At 38.8% G+C, this 18,714-nt stretch overlaps 1 protein-coding gene and 1 pseudogene across 1 annotated transcript; both read left to right on the top strand.

Moving 5' to 3' along the window:
* Positions 1 to 621: 621 nt before the first annotated feature.
* Positions 622 to 9,352, top strand: LOC129116785 (major histocompatibility complex class I-related gene protein-like; annotated as a pseudogene).
* A 3,619-nt stretch (positions 9,353 to 12,971) lies between these two features.
* Positions 12,972 to 16,527, top strand: LOC129116786 (major histocompatibility complex class I-related gene protein-like). The gene is made up of 3 exons (XM_054627497.1): positions 12,972 to 13,129; positions 15,639 to 15,905; positions 16,361 to 16,527. The coding sequence occupies exons 1-3, from the start codon at positions 13,072 to 13,074 to the stop codon at positions 16,513 to 16,515; spliced, it is 480 nt and encodes a 159-aa protein (XP_054483472.1). The 5' UTR covers positions 12,972 to 13,071; the 3' UTR covers positions 16,516 to 16,527.
* Positions 16,528 to 18,714: the final 2,187 nt, after the last annotated feature.

Below are 18,714 nucleotides of genomic sequence, written 5' to 3'. Positions count from 1 at the left end.
CGTGTCTGTCGCTCTTTGAGTGACAGGCACGGCTCCGTTGCCAGGGGAGTGACTTTGACTGACAGGTATCATGAATCAATCAGACTGGATGAAAAATGAGCCCAAGCACGCTGATTGGCCAGGGGCGCAGAGAGCTGCGCCCGGAGGAGAATCTTGAAGTGACCAATTAGAGACCAGCATGAAGTCACATGGAAGCCAAAAGTTTAAGAGGCCACATACACACTCATTTGGCCGGCGCCCCTCGCTATTGAAATGCATGAAACAACCCAGAATAAACCCAATATTGAATGGAAAGGCATAAAAATTTAAAAGTAAAACCCATTGTATGAGTGAACACTGAACAGACGTGGTAATTACTTTTTATTATGTAATTTATGTTTACTGTGTCTATACTTTTTTCCTGAAATTTTGATGGGAGCGGCGCCCTAGCGCCCCTATTGACCGGCCGCCACTGTATTTGACCTTTAAGACCTCCTTTGTGTTTTACTTTTGCCGCACAGCAAGTTGTCGAACGTGCTACGAACACATCTGGGTAAAGAAATGACACCGAAACATAATAAGCAAGGAGGATTACAAACTCACACAACTCGGGCTACTTCGCTATCTGCAAAGCTAGCTAACATGGCGGCGGGCTCCGACTCATCCTCAGGTGAGACAAGTCACCCAGCCCTCGAAGGTGGAAGCGAGCCCGTCACAATACAACAACTGGCCTCGCTGCTGTAAAACCACCGTACCAGTATGAAAGAGGACATGACGATGCTTATACAGGCCTCATCTCAGCCACTACAGGCCTCTATGGATACACTGTGAGGGGACGCGAGTTCATTCAACAAGCGTCTCACCGCAGCGGAAACAATACTGGGAGAAAACTTTGAGCGGCTCACTTCGTCTGAAGCGACCATTACATCCATGCAGTCTCAGAACAAACTTCTCCAAGACCGTGTGGAGCAGTTTATAGCGGACTTACTGATGGAGACACTTGGGCCGGAGCTGTTCACTTCTCCTCCGCTGATTGACCGCGCACACCGCACCGCTACCAGAACGAGGATCCATTATTAAGATGGGCCATGAAACACGAATTAAAGTACCATAATGTGACTCTGAGAGTTTACCAGGACATGAGTGTGACCCTTGGCAGAAAGAGCGCGGCTTTTAATGACATTAAACAGAAACTGTACAGAAAAGGGGTCCGCTTCGGACCGTTACACCCGGCCCGCCTGCGCGTCACTTTTGAAGGAGAATCCGTCTACTTCGACACCCCCGAAGAAGCAAAAGCCTTCTACGACCGACGGATAACCGGTTAAAGAAGTCCCGGCATCAAAAGATGGTCCCTGAAGCAGACGCACATAGGCCTGCATGTATGTACACTGCCCGTTTCGTGATAAGTGGACGGTTTTTCTTTTTGTCTGTTTTTCTCCAACTTTTTGGGGTGAAATGGTTACTGTCAGCCCGCTGATATTATTGTAAAGGTGAGAGCTACTCTTTTCTTTTGTCTAAAAAAAAACAAACAAAAAAAAACTGTCACCCTGTGTAGTACAAGTTCAAGTTTTGATAACTTTCAACATATACTTGTTGTGGGCAATTATACTCTACTTTTTTTACTCTTCATTGTGGTGCCACAAAGCTGGTCTTAAACTCTCATTTGATGTGTTGGGAGAACCTCCTAGTTAGAAGTAACTAAGGAAGGCCTTACTGGAAGTCCAAGTTAAGGGAGTCCTGCGGCTAGAAACTGTTAAGGAGACCAGCATAGGAATGGTGTTTTATGTTCAAGAAGTTCTAGTTTTAAGGGTATTATATAGTTAAAAAAAATCCTAACTTTAGGTACAAAGTAGAACTATGTTAAATGGAATAATTACAGGAGCTGGTACTACAAGATTGGTCACTTGGAATGTCAAGGGACTAAATGGCCCCATTAAAAGAGCTAGAGTCTTCGCTTACTTGAAAAAAATAAAGGCTGAAATTATTTTCCTACAAGAAACCCATCTATCCACAGCAAACCAAGTGAGATTACGAAAACCTTGGGTTGGTCAAATCTTCCACTCTAATTTCAATAGTAAATCAAGGGGGTAGCCATTCTTCTTCATAAAAAAGTACAATTTACTGCAGCAGACATTATCTCAGATCCAAATGGTCATTATATCATAATTTCAGGTTCACTTTTTCACACACTTGTTATGTGATACTTGTTAATGTTTATGCCCCTAACTGGGATGATGAACATTTTATAAAGAAAATGATCTCCAATATTCATACCCTAAACTCTCATAATTTAATATTTGGAGGAGATCTGAATTGCCTAATTAATCTCAGTCTGGATAGATCCAACCCTACTTTAAAACCGCCTTTGAAAATGGCGAAGACCCTCTCGGCTTTTATGGATCAGGTTGGATGTATTGATCCCTGGAGGTTTAAGAACCCCACTGATAAGAATTTTTCTTTCTATTCACATACCCACCAGACCTACTCTCGAATAGATTTTTTTTCATTGATAAAACTCTCCTTCCTTCAGTGGCTAACACAGAATACTCTGCAATAGTAGAATCTGACCATGCCCAAAAGTAATTTTAGATCTATCATTTAATCTTTTACAAAAAATTACCCCGTCCCCTATGGAGGTTTGATCCCCACAAAAGGCAATTCTGCTTGGGGATAAAAGGCTTAACATCCAGCGTTCTGGGTGTATCGATCTGATGAATAGAGTTATTGATGAAATATGTTTCTTATAAATAACCAAAAAGATAATATTATCCCCTTCTCTTCTTTTGTATTCGAGACTCTTAAATTGTCAAACTGTTGTTTGCAAATTTACATTTTTTTCCCGCCATCTTTTTGAAAAATAACTGCCGATGTCTTTGACATGGATGGAGAAAGGAGACTCAAATTAAACTTAAATCAAACGAGATTTAAATAAAAAACTAAAATTCAGCAATTAAAAACAAAGATTAAATAAATGGACCTTCTTCAATCTACCTGTCTCTAGTGGGTTGGGCTAATCAAAAAGTGAAAACAAGGGGTTCTCTGAAGACAGACTGTTTTCTGTGAAACAGGGCTCTGAAAACACCCCCATTAGCACTTGGTACTTTCCTCCTGATGACGATTTATGAAATTAACACGCCCAAAAGTACCAAAAATTTTGATATCAGCACAAGAAGGCAATTAACCACAAAAGACCAGTCGACTAGGACTTTACAGCCCTACTGTCGACAGGCAAAATTGAAAAACAACTATTACGAACTCGTGGTCTTCACTATGAACATGGTGAGAAAGCAGGAAGGTTACTAGCTCATCAATTTAAAGTTAAATCTGCCTCTCAGCAAATATAACAAATTAAAAACATCTCGAATGATGTAACAGTTATTCCATCCGAAATTAATAATATCTTCAAAGATTATTACTCTAACTTATATCAATCAGAAAACCCGCCAAACAACACAGACATGGAAAAGTTCCTTGAGGGCCTTATATTCCCAAATATTGATAACGACCAAGAAAAGAAACTAGACCAACCATTGAATATGGGCGAGATACTGGGATCAATTAAAGCTATACAAAGTGGCAGAGCACCTGGGCCAGACAGCTTCCCCATTGAATTTTTCAAGAAATTTTCAGATAAACTATTGCCACTCTTGCTTAATATGTTTAATGACTCTCTATCCAGAGGTACTCTGCCACAAACCCTGACAAATGCATCAATTACTCTATTGTTAAAACCTGGAAAAGATGCAAATGAATGTGGATCTTATAGACCAATATCTCTTCTAAATGCAGATTATACAATTTTGGCGAAGGTCCTCGCTGTGCGCCTGGAAACAGTTATTCACCAGGTTATTTCTGATGACCAAACTGGTTTCATATGGAATCGCCACTCTTTCAGCAATATCCGCCGTCTGTTGAATGTTATCCACTCCCCTGTGTCTGGAGAGACCCCAGAGATGGCTATCTCTTTGGATGCAGAAAAGGCATTTGATAGGGTGGAATGGCCATATCTATTCAGGATTTTGGAAAAGTTTGGTTTTAGTCCTAAATTTGTGGCATGGGTAGAACTCCTCTACTCCTCACCCAGGGCCTCTGTTGTCTCCAATAGATCAAACTCAGAATATTTCAATTTATACAGAGGTACCCGTCAAGGCTGCCCTTTAAGTCCCTTATTATTTGCCTTAGCTATCGAACCACTATCTGTTGCTCTTAAAGCATCCACGAACATCAAAGGAATTCACAGATGGAGCACTGAGCATAGAGTCTCGCTATATGCTGACGATTTATTAGTTTATATTTCCGACCCGATAGAATCTGTTCCTGTGTTAGTTGGTATCCTTAAACAATTTGGGACCTTCTCAGGATACAAGTTCAATTTTTCCAAAAGCGAATGCTTTCCTTTAAACAATTTAGCAATAAGGACTCCAGAAATACAATTGCTGTTTCGTTTATGTAATTCTGAATTCAAATATCTGGGCATTTATATCATTCGAAAATTCGAAAAACTGTTAAAATGTGTGTTTTACCACGCTTCTTATATTGGTTTCAATGTCTGCCTGTGTTCTTGCCTAAGCTCTTTTTTACTATCCTAGATAAGCATATTACAGAATTGTTATGGACTGATAAGCAACCAAGGATAAGTAAAGTGATGCTACAAAGACATCAATCTCAAGGTGGACTCTCTCTTCCTAATTTCAGATATTACTACTGGGCAGCAAATATACAGAAAATAATATACTGGATCAAGCATCCTCAAGTAAGCTGGTGTCTAAATGAAGCTAAATCGTGTACATCGTCCTCTCTTCTAGCATTGGTAACCTCTAGACTACCCTTCTCCCCAAGAAAATACTCAACCAACCCTATAGTAATTGCAACATTGAACATTCTGGCACAATTCCGTAAAAAAATTGGCTTCATAGACTTATCCACTCCAACTCATTTTCATGATAATCACCTCTTTCCCCCACACACTAGACTGTGCATTCTCTCTATGGCTTAAAATGGCATTTCCAACATTGGTCAATTATACATCAATGGGGTGTTTGGAAGTTCCGGAGATATATTTGAAAGATACAATATCCCTCAATCCCATCTTTTTCGTGCGACATTTTACCAAATCTTACAAATCCAATTTTCCTAATTCACCTCTAGACTCAGTGTATGAGAAAATTCTGAACACCCAACCAAAGGTAAAAGGATTTATATCTCAAATATATCAAATCATCAACTCAATTACTGAGACTAACATTGGGAAAATCAAAGCGGATTGGGAAAAAGAACTTGGCACGAGCATTGCAGATTCATTTTGGAACCAGGCCCTTATAAGCAGTGGTGTATAGTAACGAAGTAGAAATACTTCGTTACTGTACTTAAGTCGTTTTTTTGGATATCTGTACTTTACTTTACTATTTATATTTCTGTTGACTTTCACTTCTACTTCACTACATTTTGCAAAGAGAACTGATACTTTGACTCCGATACATTTCCCCTGAAACCTTCGTTACTCGCTACAAAATCAAATCTATCTTTAGAAAAAAATGAATCATGAGACCAACGTCGGGGACTGTGGTGGAACACAGACTGCAAGCAAGCAGGTTCGGCGAATCAGTGGTCCTAGCTTGCAAGTTAAATCATTGGTTAATCACGTTAATGCGCAATTGCAAACAAGTGCTCTCAAAGCCGCGTTTTTTGATTCCCAGTGATGCCAGCTAGCGAGCGACTACATGAGTAGAATTCCACTCTACGATGACTGATTTCATGATGGAAGCAGAAATGGAAGCACCTGCTACTCCCGCAACAAACGACGGTGGTGACGAAGACCAACACCCATGGCCATATCTGCGAGAAATGTTTTCTTATGTTGGAGTGAAAGATTCTTCGTACCCTCTTATGGATGAAGACATGAAGACAAGTGTCATGATCTTCTAATTTAGCTATACATGGTGTATGTTAGGCTGCTGTCTCTGTTTGTACCTCCTTGTCCTTGGTCATGGTGGCCACAGCACTTAAAAGAATAAACTTTATAATTCTCAAAATTCTGACCCTTTGCTTTTTTGTTAACAGCATTTACTTGTACTTTTACTTTCAATACTTAAGTACATTTAATATCAGAAAATTACTTTTGATACTTAAGTACAGTACATATCAGATACTTTAAGACTTTTACTCAAGTAGTATTCTAATAGGTGACTTTCACTTTTACTGGAGTCATTTCCCAGTAAGGTATCTTTACTTTTACTTTATATACACCACTGCTTATAAGGGTCAATAAAAGCTCATCGTGTGCACGGTTAAAATTACTACAATTCAAGGTACTGCATCGCCTGCACTACTCTAAGTCCAAACTTGAGAAAATGTATTCTAATGTGGTAGATAGCTGCAATAGATGTCATAATTCACCAGCAGATCTTACTCACATGTTTTGGAGCTGTCCACAACTCACAATTTACTGGGATAAAATATTCAAAGTCTTATCAGACTCCCTCAGTCTTAATCTCCTACCCAACACCTGTATGTGCATCTTTGGTGTTCAGGGCGACGGTGATGATAAAACTTTAATAAATAAACACAAAAACATAATTGCTTTCTCAACCCTTTTGGCACAAAGAACAATCTTAATGGATTGGAAGTCTCATCATCCCCCAAACTGGAGAAAATTAAATTCTCGCTGCAGACATTCAAATCCACTTGGGGTCCGATCATACAATACTTTGACAAATTGAAGTCTCTCTCTTTAGATTCATAAACCTTTTCCATTTCCCTTGGACTTTCCTTTTCGTCTTTTTTTATTTCAATTATTATTATTGTTATTATTATTATTTTATTTTTTTATCTTAACTTTTTTCTTTTTTCTTCATTTACCATCCTGTAATTTGTTAACTTATTATGCTCTGGGGTAGGGGGTGGGAGGGGAGAAAATTGAAAAATGACATGTACATTGTATTATTGCATTCTTTGTGCTTCTGAGAATAAAAATAATATTTAAAAAAATTCATATCATGAAACAGAACATGTTTTAATCTGTTGGCTATACGTATATAAAATATAATACAAATCACATTTGTTTGAATGAGGTTTGTAAACTTCTAATTATTCATCCTGAAGAAGATGAGACAAAACTAGATGAAAAAAAATGACGTTTTCACAAACTGCTTTCTATCAATGAATGTCAGGTTCAGAAGTGCATGGTCCAAATATGTGACTTGTTTGATATTTAATTTCAGAATAGATAGTTTTCAAGACAGAATCATCAGAAATATTAAAGTATACGTTTGTTTTTGTATTTATTTAATGCACAGCAGATATTATTAGGATGTCTTTAATGACCTGTAGTTCTTTTTGATTCTGTGAGAAGGAAAACAACATTGTTCAGTGATTTATTAAAGTGTGATAGCAAAGATGAAATTATCTTTTTGTTACAGTGACTCACTCTCTGAAATATTTCTTGTGTGTGTGTGTATAAAGAGGACATGGACAGTGTCAGGACGTCCCTCTGTTTCCCAGCATGCTCTGCCTCCATGTCTCTCTTTGAGACGTCCACACTGTCCAGTACATGTACGGCTGTGAATGGGATGATGGTCAAAGGTTATGATGGAGAAGACTTCATATCATTTGAGGGACATGGATCACTCCCAAACAACAGGCTGTCATCACCAAACACAAGTGGGATAATAACAGAGCTCAGATAGCACAGAGAAATAACTACCTGACTCAGATTTGTCCTGAGTGGCTGAAGAAGTATGTGAACTACGGGAGGAGCTCTCTGATGAGAACAGGAGAATCACATCTGTGTTTAATGGACACAATGCTCATACACCCTCTCTTGTTTCTGACCAACAGTCACATTACATTACATGTCTCCTCCGTCACCTCTCTGCCTCCTTCACCACATCTTCTCCCTCACACTCTTTACCTCCATTCTCTCTCACTGTCCTCCTTCCTTCTCTAATCTCTCTTCATCTGTCTTTTTATCCCCTCCGTCTCTCCCTTCTTCTATCAATTAAACCTTAAAGACTTTTTTTATTTGCATTGCATTCATACATATAAATAGTATGTTTTACTAAGGCATTTAAAATACATTACCTCATAAAGGAGTGATAATATTAATACACAGTGAATAATAATAATAATAAAGAACCTATAACCTGTCTTTCTCTTTACTCTCCAGAGCGTCCCTCAGTGTCTCTCCTCCAGAAGACTCCCTCCTCTCCAGTCAGCTGCCACGCTACAGGTTTCTACCCTGACAGAGCTTCACTGTTCTGGAGGAGAGAAGGAGAGGAGCTCCATGAGGACGTGGACCACGGAGAGATCCTCCCCAACCACGATGGATCCTTCCAGATGAGCGTTGACCTGAAACTTCCATCAGTCCCAGCTGAAGACTGGGGGAGGTACGTGTGTTTCAGCTGTCTGGTGTTTCAGACTGTCTTTAAGGTTCTGTCTTGTCTTGTTGTGTCAAAAAACAACATGTGTGACAGAAAGCAACATAGACATACAGCTAAACCGAGACAACACAGCCAGACGAGATCAACAAGCGTAGATACAGTCATCATGTACAGAGTGATAAAGAACATGGCAAACATATGGTGTGTGTGTACAGGATTGAGGTCTGGTTGATAAATGGATGTTCTTCTCTTCTAACCTGCTTCATCTGTTCAGGTTGTGAATTTTTTATTGTTGTTTTCTGCTCAACAGAGAACAGAGAATGCACGTTGAGCCACATGACCACCATCATCATCATCATCATTGCAGTGGCTGTTCTTGCTCTCGTCCTCATTGGTGTTGGATTCATGGCTTACAAAAAGAAGAAAGGTGAGAGACCCAAACAGAGACGGTACTATTTGATCAGTGTTTGGACTCTAGGCTTTGAGTTGATGCTTCTATCCAGAATGTGAAAGAGAACCAAACTTCATCAGTCAGCAGTAATGTCAGGATGACATGACTAGAAGAGACACATTCATATTTAAGTTAAACATTGATTAATATTGATATGTTATATGGGGCGGCTGTGGCGTAGTGGAGAGCAAGGTAGTTCTCCAATCAAAGGGTCGGTGGTTCGATACCCGGCTTTGGCAGTCGATGTGTCTCCTGAAGGCTTGCCATCAGTGTGGACTGGATGTTGAATGTTAGTTAGAGTCTGATGGTGGCACCTTGATGGTAGCCTGTCATCAGTGTGTGAAAGAGTTGATATGCAATATATAAAGTATAAAAGCGTCTTAATGACTGTAATGTAAAAACAAAATGACTGTAATGTTATTTTCAATTTGCTTTTATTCTTTATAAATTATGTTTAATGCCAGTTTACTTTGAGGTAATTCAACAATTGTTTGGCACTTGGTGTCACGTGGACCCAGAAGCAGTGCGACAGGACACGGAGTAGAATGCAGCAGCTTTATTGAAAGCGGGACATACAGCAGACAAACAGGCAGGATCAGACTCACGTAGTGGATTCCTATCAGGAGAGCGCCGAGCAGTCAGGGAAACAGGCAGACAGAAACCAGAGGAAGCGAAGGCTAAACCCGTGGTCGGGGACAGAAGGCTGAGTCGTTGACCGGGGCACAGGCAAGGCAGGGAAGTCCAACAGGCAGGGTCGGCAACGGGAACGAGTGTTTGTGAGACAGAGGTTTAAATACTAAGTGAGCAGGTGAGAGTGATTGTGCTGATGAGGTGGGTGTGGCAGACAGGTGCACTGAGTAATACTGATTAGGTGAGTGAGGGATGGTGTGGTGAGAGAGAAGGGGCTGGGCTGTGAGCTGGGAGTGGCTGAAGTGAACTGAGAGACAGGGGGTGCATCCCAAGTCTCTTATTTGTCGTTTCCTCACTCCTCGATCCTCGCTTGAACCGGAAGTCGTTCTGCGCCTCCATATTGACGGCCGTCCAAAAGCTCTTATTTCGGCACAGAGGATCGAGGAGGGATCTCCGAGGAGCCATGAGCGAGGATGCACGTGATCATCCTTCCAGGAAGTGTTGTGAGGGCCGACACGGCCCCTCATCGTTAATAAGTTATCTGATTGGACGCTGCAGCCGATCGTACTGATCTGATCATCACTGGAGTTTAATACCAGAGTGAAGACAGATCACAGATTAAACCAATTGAAAAGTTATAGAGAGTTAAAGAGTTGGAGAGTCTGTCTGTTTGTCAGTAGAAACACTTTTACATCATTTATCTTCATTTCCATTCATTCATATGAGGCTGATAATTCCTGAGTGTCAGGTTGATGAGTTATGTAATTCCAATTTACCCCGAAACATTGAGCCTAATGAATTAATTCCAGTGTTTAGGAGAATCCATAATCATATTCTGGATTATTTAATAATGACATCACAATCCGAATTTCAAAACATAGACGTTAATAATTAATAAATAAGACAAACGCATTTCGCCGGTAGAAATCGGTCCTGCGCTTATGAGCAGGACACAGAACACAGTATAAATACTGAGAACATTATATAAATACACAGAATATAGTATAAATATTGTATGAATACACAGAACATAGTATAAATACTGAGAACATTATATAAATACACAGAACACAGTATAACTACTGAGAACATTGTATGAATACACAGAACACAGTATAAATACTCAATGCAGTTTGTTAAACAGGTAACAGGCTGCAGAGAGAAATACATTTCTACTCTGGCAGTGATGATTACTTTGTGTCATTATTAATATTAGTACAGTGATGATTACTTTGTGTCTTTGTGTCATTATTAATATTAATACAGTGATTATGTGTGTAGACATAAAATCAAAAGTCTCTCCAGCTGTTAAAGCCGTCTGATAGCTGATCAGCTGTGATCAGTGGCCGCCGTCATCAGAAACAGACGTCGCTTCACGTGACGCATCAGGGAGGTGAAGCCAGCACGTATTCCATGTCTGAAAACAGATTCTGTCTGGGTAGAAAAAGTCATTGTCACAAAGAATGGACCGCTGTGTAAAGTGAGAGCTCTACATCTATATAACAAACAACATTTTATCTCTGATTTTGTCCTCATGAAATCAACCAAAACCCTGAAAATGATGAGAATGTTGTTCTTGTGGCTCTGTGCCGGTGACAGCCGAGGTTTTGAGGCATCCAGTTGTCCGTCTGTAAGCACGTCCATCCGCTTCATCTCGTAAATGCGACATCTCAGGAACGACTGGAGGGAGTTTCTTCAAATTTGGCACAAAGGTCCACCTGGACACAAGGAGGAACTGATTAGAATTAGGTGTTCAAAGGTCACTGTGGCATACAAAACGCGTGTTTGGCCATAAGTCAAGGATTCATATGCTAATTATGACAATTAATAACAAATATCAACAAAAATAAAATGATAAAGTAATGACGTTTTGGACAGACATTGATGTAAAATGCAACTTGACTGGTTGACACAGGCATACAACTGTGAGGTGTTAATTATGGTTTTACTAACGGAAGTACGGGTGCAGGAGTTAACATACATTTACATTTGTTTACATATGATGTTATTTATACTTTTATCATTGCTACAATGTTAATATATTTTAAAATTAAAAAGGTAAAAATCTGAGAGTAGAATTAAATACAGAAAAGTATAACAAGAAGAGAAATATGGAAAAGATTAAGAATAAAATGAATATAATAAAAAGCAGGCAAGCATGATGGTTTCGCATACATAAACACATATATATATATCCCATAAATATACAAAAACATATATACATCCGGGCTGTACGGTGGTGTAGTGGTTAGCGCTGTCGCCTCACAGTAAAATGGGCCTGGGTTCAGTTCCCGGGCTAGATGGCCTTCTGTGTGGAGTTTGCATGTTCTCCCCGTGTCAGTGTTGGTTCTCCGGCTTCCTCCCACAGTCCAAAGACATGCAGCTTAGGTTAATTGATGACTCTAAATTGCCCGTAGGTGTGGATGTGAGCGTGAATGGTTGTCTGTCTCTGGATGTGTCAGGAGTCGTAAGATTATAGACTAGTAACGTGTGTAGAGAAAGTTCAGCAGGTGTAGCTGAGATGCCTTGTCTTTATTTTGTTCTGTCTTTGTAGACGTAAAGTCTGACTATGTAGGCGTACCATGTCCCTAAATTCCTATTTCAGCGAAATAATGAATAATTTATTTTGTTCTGTTTTTGTAGAGGTAAAGACTCCACATGACTATGTAGGCGTACCATGTCCCTAAATTCCTATTTCAGCGTCCTACATGATGCTGAAATAATGAATGAATTTAGGGACATGGGACAATTTCTCTCTGTTGTATTTTTGCAGCCAATGAACTGCAATGTATAATATCACTTTTATTCTTGATTTGTTGTGTAATAAGACTTAATATAGCAGAAGTCTGGCTCATTTTAAGATCCATATTGGCTAACTGTTTTTATGTACCAGCCCTAAGAATATTGTATTCACTGTTCTCATAGAACCATAAAGAACGTGACCCCTGACCTGTAGATGTTAGGTCATAAAGAGGTAGGGGGAACGAAGTTCTTAAGTTCAGAAGTTCAGAAGTTCTTAAGTTCTTAAGTCTATGAACCCAACGGATGACTTTGTGTTTCATTCTGAAATAGACTATAATTGTATTTGCTTTGAATTCTGAGGAAATCCCTCTTTTGCTATTTATAAAATAATCCAGAGAAAGTTCTCTTGGAAGAAGGATTTAGAGAGAAAATGTTATTTAAGAGGATAAATGTATTTTGCTGTAATAATCATAAATAATACTGTAATATTAAAGATAACACTGCAATAATCATAGACAATACTAGTGTCTCAGTAAACAGTGAAAACAGGATGTTTTTTTTAATCAAAATTAAATTCTATAACCTTTTATGAAGTGCATTAACAACAATACGTGATGAGAGGAGAAACGGAGTATAAACGTTGCCAAAATGAAAAAAAAAAGCAGCAGGTAAACATACTCCTTTCACTTTCGTTAACAACCTGCTTGGAGCACTTCTACCTAGTTACTATTGACGTAGATGCTCAGCTTAAATTCCCATTGGCTCAGATAGAGGTTGACGATCCTCGTTGTCTCTCCTTCATTTCAGTCCTGATCCTTGAGCTGAACAGACTTCATGACTTTATCTCCGTCAGAATAAAAAGAACCGGAACCTCAGGTGGGACATCTCACTATGGAGCCGAAGACTGTGACTCTCCTGATGATAATAAGCCTTCATGGAGCGACGGCAGGTCAGTTAACACTTTGTTTTATAAGTAGTTTGATTGTAAAAGAAGAAATACTTCGTGTCTGTATGTACTGTATTTATCAGTTTAAGGTTCTGTTGATAGTCTTCGATGTTTACATCCAGGATTTCCTCGTTGACTGTAGAAAAATGATAGAAAAAGAAACAAACGATCTTAAAGTCCACGTTAGTAAATCCTTTATTTTATAACATCAGGAGCATTAAGAGTGAAAGGGTGTGAAGCTGAAACGTCAGCGTGACGTCAGATTGATAAAGACCATAATATGAAAACATGGAGTCATGTCCTAAACTGTATGCAGTGACCTTTTTAATTTATATATTTAAGTTGTTCATGTTTTATATAAAATGTGTGCTGTGGTTAATGCAGTGCTTTTTACAATACGACTGTCATTTTATGAATTATGTAAATATTTTGTATTAGTTATTTTCTTTCATTAGACATAATGCACATATTCATACAGTCAGGAAACACGTCGGTTCATTTCATCTCTCCAGGAGGCTGTGCACTTTTACTTTTATCAACAATCAGTTGATGGTTGTTTTCCCGCTGAAGCTAAACTACTTCCTGCTTTGTTGGTGCAATATTTAATATCGTTCACTAATAAACTAAATAACTGACACTTAATAATACATTACTCATGAATTATCTTTATCTTTCAATCACTTCAAAATATTACAAAATATGAATTGTTACCTGTAATACAGTATTTTATTATTGAAAAGGAACAAGAAAATAATATCATTATATCACCCTCTCATAGTACATAAATAAATAAAAAGGTCTAGAGAATAATATGTACAGACAGAAAAACACACAAAATCAATGACAACGTAAAAACATAAATATTGAGTTCATAAATATTGAGTTCATATCTTAAATATTTTAAGTATTGTTTGACCTCTACATATTCTCTATTCTCTAAATGTTTTAAGTCATTGCTCAGAAAAATATGAAACTTGACTTTTGCAAACATATTGGCTGATGAAACACAAATGTAAGTGAAGAAATGTCATGAGGTCATTCATAAACAGTGTCTTCATGGTTTGTCCTCCAGAGAGCACAAGTTCATATTTAAACTGTGATGTCACACAACTTCTTCAAAAAAAACAACAACTAATGGATCTGTATTAAGTTTATTTTATATGTTTATTGTAAAAATACTTTCAACTGAAATATTTACATTTTTAAACTATATTGATGTCAGTATCGGCCTCAAAAATCCAGCATCCGTCTGGCAGGACTGTTGAAGTATTTGATGTATTTACAGGAAATAGATTTATTCTTGTACATATTTGTAACCAGTGAATCATTTTTAAACACAGAAATATGAAAAACATGCATTCAGACAGTGAAGGATTCTGAACGGACGATAACTTGATCCACAAAACTCACAGACACCTGCAGAAAGTTTACTCTGCTGATACTTAGAAGAAAAAGTAGTAACACTTTTAGTATCAGGACTGATTGAATAAAGATCAGTTCATGGTAGAGGGAAGGTTGGAATTTAACAAAAGATATTAGAGTTAATAAAAATCTTTTAATCCCACTGATACTGATAGAAACTAGATCCAATATTACTGAGAAGTTTATTAAATATAAAGCTGTGTCCATCCGTTAACATTTTTCTGAGATTGTTATAAAATTCAGCAGATTAAGTTTTCTACAAAGATAAATAAACTTAAACATATTTCTTCAGTTAACATAAATAAAGACTTATGAAAGTGACGGACGATTTTTGTTGTTGTTGTATTTAAAAAAGAACCTTTATTCTCAAACATCTGAAATCCACAAACCCTCCGACCAACATAAAAAAATGAAATCAATCATTATTTAATATGAAAAATGACAACAAAAAAAAGAGCAAAACAACCCACTTTGAATCCGTATGAGGAGAAGTGCTGCCAGTTTGAGCTTCAAGAAACTCACAGAGTTCAAAGTTAATATTAAAAACCTCAGAAGAAGAAACGTAAGTTATCAGTGGTCACACTTTATCGTATAAAATAGAGACCATAAAGAAATTCATATCATGAAACAGAACATGTTTGAATATATAAAATATAATATAAATCATATGCAGTGTTTATGTTTTGGTCAGAGGTTTGTGATTTCACACTAATCTGATCATGAGGAGAGTAAACTACTAATGATGCATCCTGAAGAAGATGAGACAAAGAAGATTAAATTAGAAACAGAAAAATAAAGTACGCCTGTTTTATCAAACTGCTTTCTATCAATAAAAGTCAGGTACACAACTGCATGATCTAAATATTTAACTCAGTTTATTTTTATTTCTAAATAAATACATTTTTTCAAAAAACAAAGGTTTCTGGAGTAAAATATATTTATTTTTATTTAGTGCACAGCAGATATTATTAGGCTGTCTTTAATGAACTGTAGTTCTTTTTGATTCTGTGAGAAGGAAAACAACATTGTTCAGTGATTTATTAAAGTGTGATAGCAAAACTGAAATGATGACATGATCTTTTTGTTACAGTGACTCACTCTCTGAAGTATTTCTTCACTGGGTCCTCTGGAGTCCCAAACTTCCCAGAGTTTGTGGCTGTTGGGTTGGTTGATGAAATTCAGATGTTTCACTATGACAGTAACACCAGGAGAGCAAAACCCAAACAGGACTGGATGAGCAACGCCACAGCAGATGATCCTAACTACTGGCAGAGGGAGACTGGATACTTTATGGGCGCCCAGCAGGCCTTCAAAGCCGACATTGAAACAGCAAAACAGCGCTTCAACCAGACTGGAGGTTTGTTTATGTCTCACACATTTTGTTTATATTTTCATCAATGTATCTTAGAAAACAAATGTCAAAGCGCACACACACACCGACACACACACACACACACACACACACACACACACACACACACACACACACACACACACACACACACACACACACACACACACAGATAAACAGTTTGACGTCTTTTCTTGGCTGAAACAGTCAGACTCATCAGAATCATTACTGACACTGAGACGACTGGATGCTGCTGTACTGCACTGATACAGTGTTTCTGTCCATCCCATAATAACCAGCAGAGATCATTAACTCTTTATCTCCACTGGATCCGATCAGAACTACTCTACTGAACGGCCCACAGTGAGTTGGTTCTGATAACTGTGCTGCAGGAAGCCGTTGATCACAGCGGTTTAACACACACAGCTGCTAGAGGAACATTACTGTCTGCTTTCTCAAAGTAGGGAGCAGGACTGTAAACGGGACGCAGGCTGCTGCTGCTGGGCCTCATATGAGAGGAGTAGCAGCATGTTTGAATAGAGCTGGATGGTACATGTCTCATCCAGATCACAGGTTTCACTCCACTGCACTGATACACAGTGTGTCCATCCCATAATATACATTTATTTATATATATATATATATATACATACATAACTGCAGATTAGGTGAACCATACTTGACCACAGTGTTTTCATGCCATAATAAACATATAAAGCGCTGAAACCATTTATCCATTTGTTTAGATAGTTAGAAAATGAATTGGCAACATTTTCCTTTATTATTAGATAATATTTAAGTCTTTCATTTAAGAAATATGTCAAACATTTTCAAGTTCCACTTAATCAAATATAAGAATTTTCTTTTTTTCTCCCTTTTATATAATTTCATATTAAATACTGTTCAGTGTCATGAGGTCGAAGGAACTGCCCAAGGAGCTCAGAGACAGAATTGTGGCAAGGCACAGATCTGGCCAAGGTTACAAAAGAATTTCTGCAGCACTCAAGGTTCCTAAGAGCACAGTGGCCTCCATAATCCTTAAATGGAAGAAGTATGGGATGACCAGAACTCTTCCTAGACCTGGCCGTCCAGCCAAACTGAGCAATCGTGGGAGAAGAGCCTTGGTGAGAGAGGTAAAGAAGAACCCAAAGATCACTGTGGCTGAGCTCCAGAGATGCAGTAGGGAGATGGGAGAAAGTTCCACAAAGTCAACTATCACTGCAGCCCTCCACCAGTCGGGGCTTTATGGCAGAGTGGCCCGACGGAAGCCTCTCCTCAGTGCAAGACATATGAAAGCCCGCATAGAGTTTGCCAAAAAACACATGGAGGACTCCCAAACTATGAGAAATAAGATTCTCTGGTCTGATGAGACCAAGATTGAACTTTTTGGCGTTAATTCTAAGCGGTATGTGTGGAGAAAACCAGGCACTGCTCATCACCTGCCCAATACAATCCCAACAGTGAAACATGGTGGTGGCAGCATCATGCTATGGGGGTGTTTTTCAGCTGCAGGGACAGGACGACTGGTTGCAATTGAAGGAAAGATGAATGCGGCCAAGTACAGAGATATCCTGGAAGAAAACCTCCTCCAGAGTGCTCAGGACCTCAGACTGGGCCGAAGGTTCACCTTCCAACAAGACAATGACCCGAAGCACACAGCTAAAATAACAAAGGAGTGGCTTCGGAACAAGTCTGTGACCATTCTTGACTGGCCCAGCCAGAGCCCTGACCTAAACCCAATTGAGCATCTCTGGAGAGACCTGAAAATGGCTGTCCACCAACGTTCACCATCCAACCTGACAGAACTGGAGAGGATCTGCAAGGAAGAATGGCAGAGGATCCCCAAATCCAGGTGTGAGAAACTTGTTGCATCATTCCCAAGAAGACTCATGGCTGTACTAGCTCAAAAGGGTGCTTCTACTCAATACTGAGCAAAGGGTCTGAATACTTATGACCATGTGATATTTCAGTTTTTCTTTTTTAATAAATTTGCAAAAATTTCTACATTTCAGTTTTTTTCTGTCAAGATGGGTTGCTGAGTGTACATTAATGCGAAAACATTTTTAGTAAATGGCTGCAATGAAACAAAGAGTGAAAAATTTAAAGGGGTCTGAATACTTTCCGTACCCACTGTATATAGTGTTGAAACAACGAATCGATTAGTTGTTAAACAAAAAATGAATTGACGCAAATATTGATGATCAGATGATCCCTCAAGTATTTTAATCAAGTAAACATGTCAAACATTGTCTAGTGTCAGTTTCTCAAATATGAGAATGTTCTGCTCTTCTCTCTTTAATATCATTTCCTTTTTAATACTGTTCAGTGTTGTTCACACTGAAGAAGATTTCACCTCATCCTCTCAGAACTTGATGGACATTTCCACTATTTTCTGACATTTTAAAATAAATCAAACGGTTAATCTGTTAATGAAAAACAGGATGATGATGAAAATCCCTAAATATAAAGTAGAACTCCAGATGAGATCAGATGAGCTGAGGACAGTCTGCTCTCTAGTCTCTCACATTGTTGGACTGGTCCGGTAGCCTTCGCAGTCACATGGATAACAGCACTCTCCAGCGCCAGTGGAGACAAATGCTGTCCTCAGGTGGAATTGTGTCTTCGTGGTGTAAAGAGATGCAGGACAGTGTCAGGACGTCCCTCTGTTTCCCAGCATGCTCTGCCTACGCCTTCTTCTGAGACGCCCACACTGTCCAGCTGATGGTTGGCTGTGGTGGCTTCCATCCAGCTACCGACAGCAGGAGGTGTAGCTCCTCTGCTGTGGTGTCTGTGGATCAGTGTGTCTCTGTGGTGA

Source organism: Anoplopoma fimbria, unplaced genomic scaffold (assembly GCF_027596085.1).
Source record: "Anoplopoma fimbria isolate UVic2021 breed Golden Eagle Sablefish unplaced genomic scaffold, Afim_UVic_2022 Un_contig_9016_pilon_pilon, whole genome shotgun sequence".
Classification (NCBI taxonomy): domain Eukaryota; kingdom Metazoa; phylum Chordata; class Actinopteri; order Perciformes; family Anoplopomatidae; genus Anoplopoma; species Anoplopoma fimbria.
This window is presented reverse-complemented; position numbering and strand designations above follow the sequence as displayed.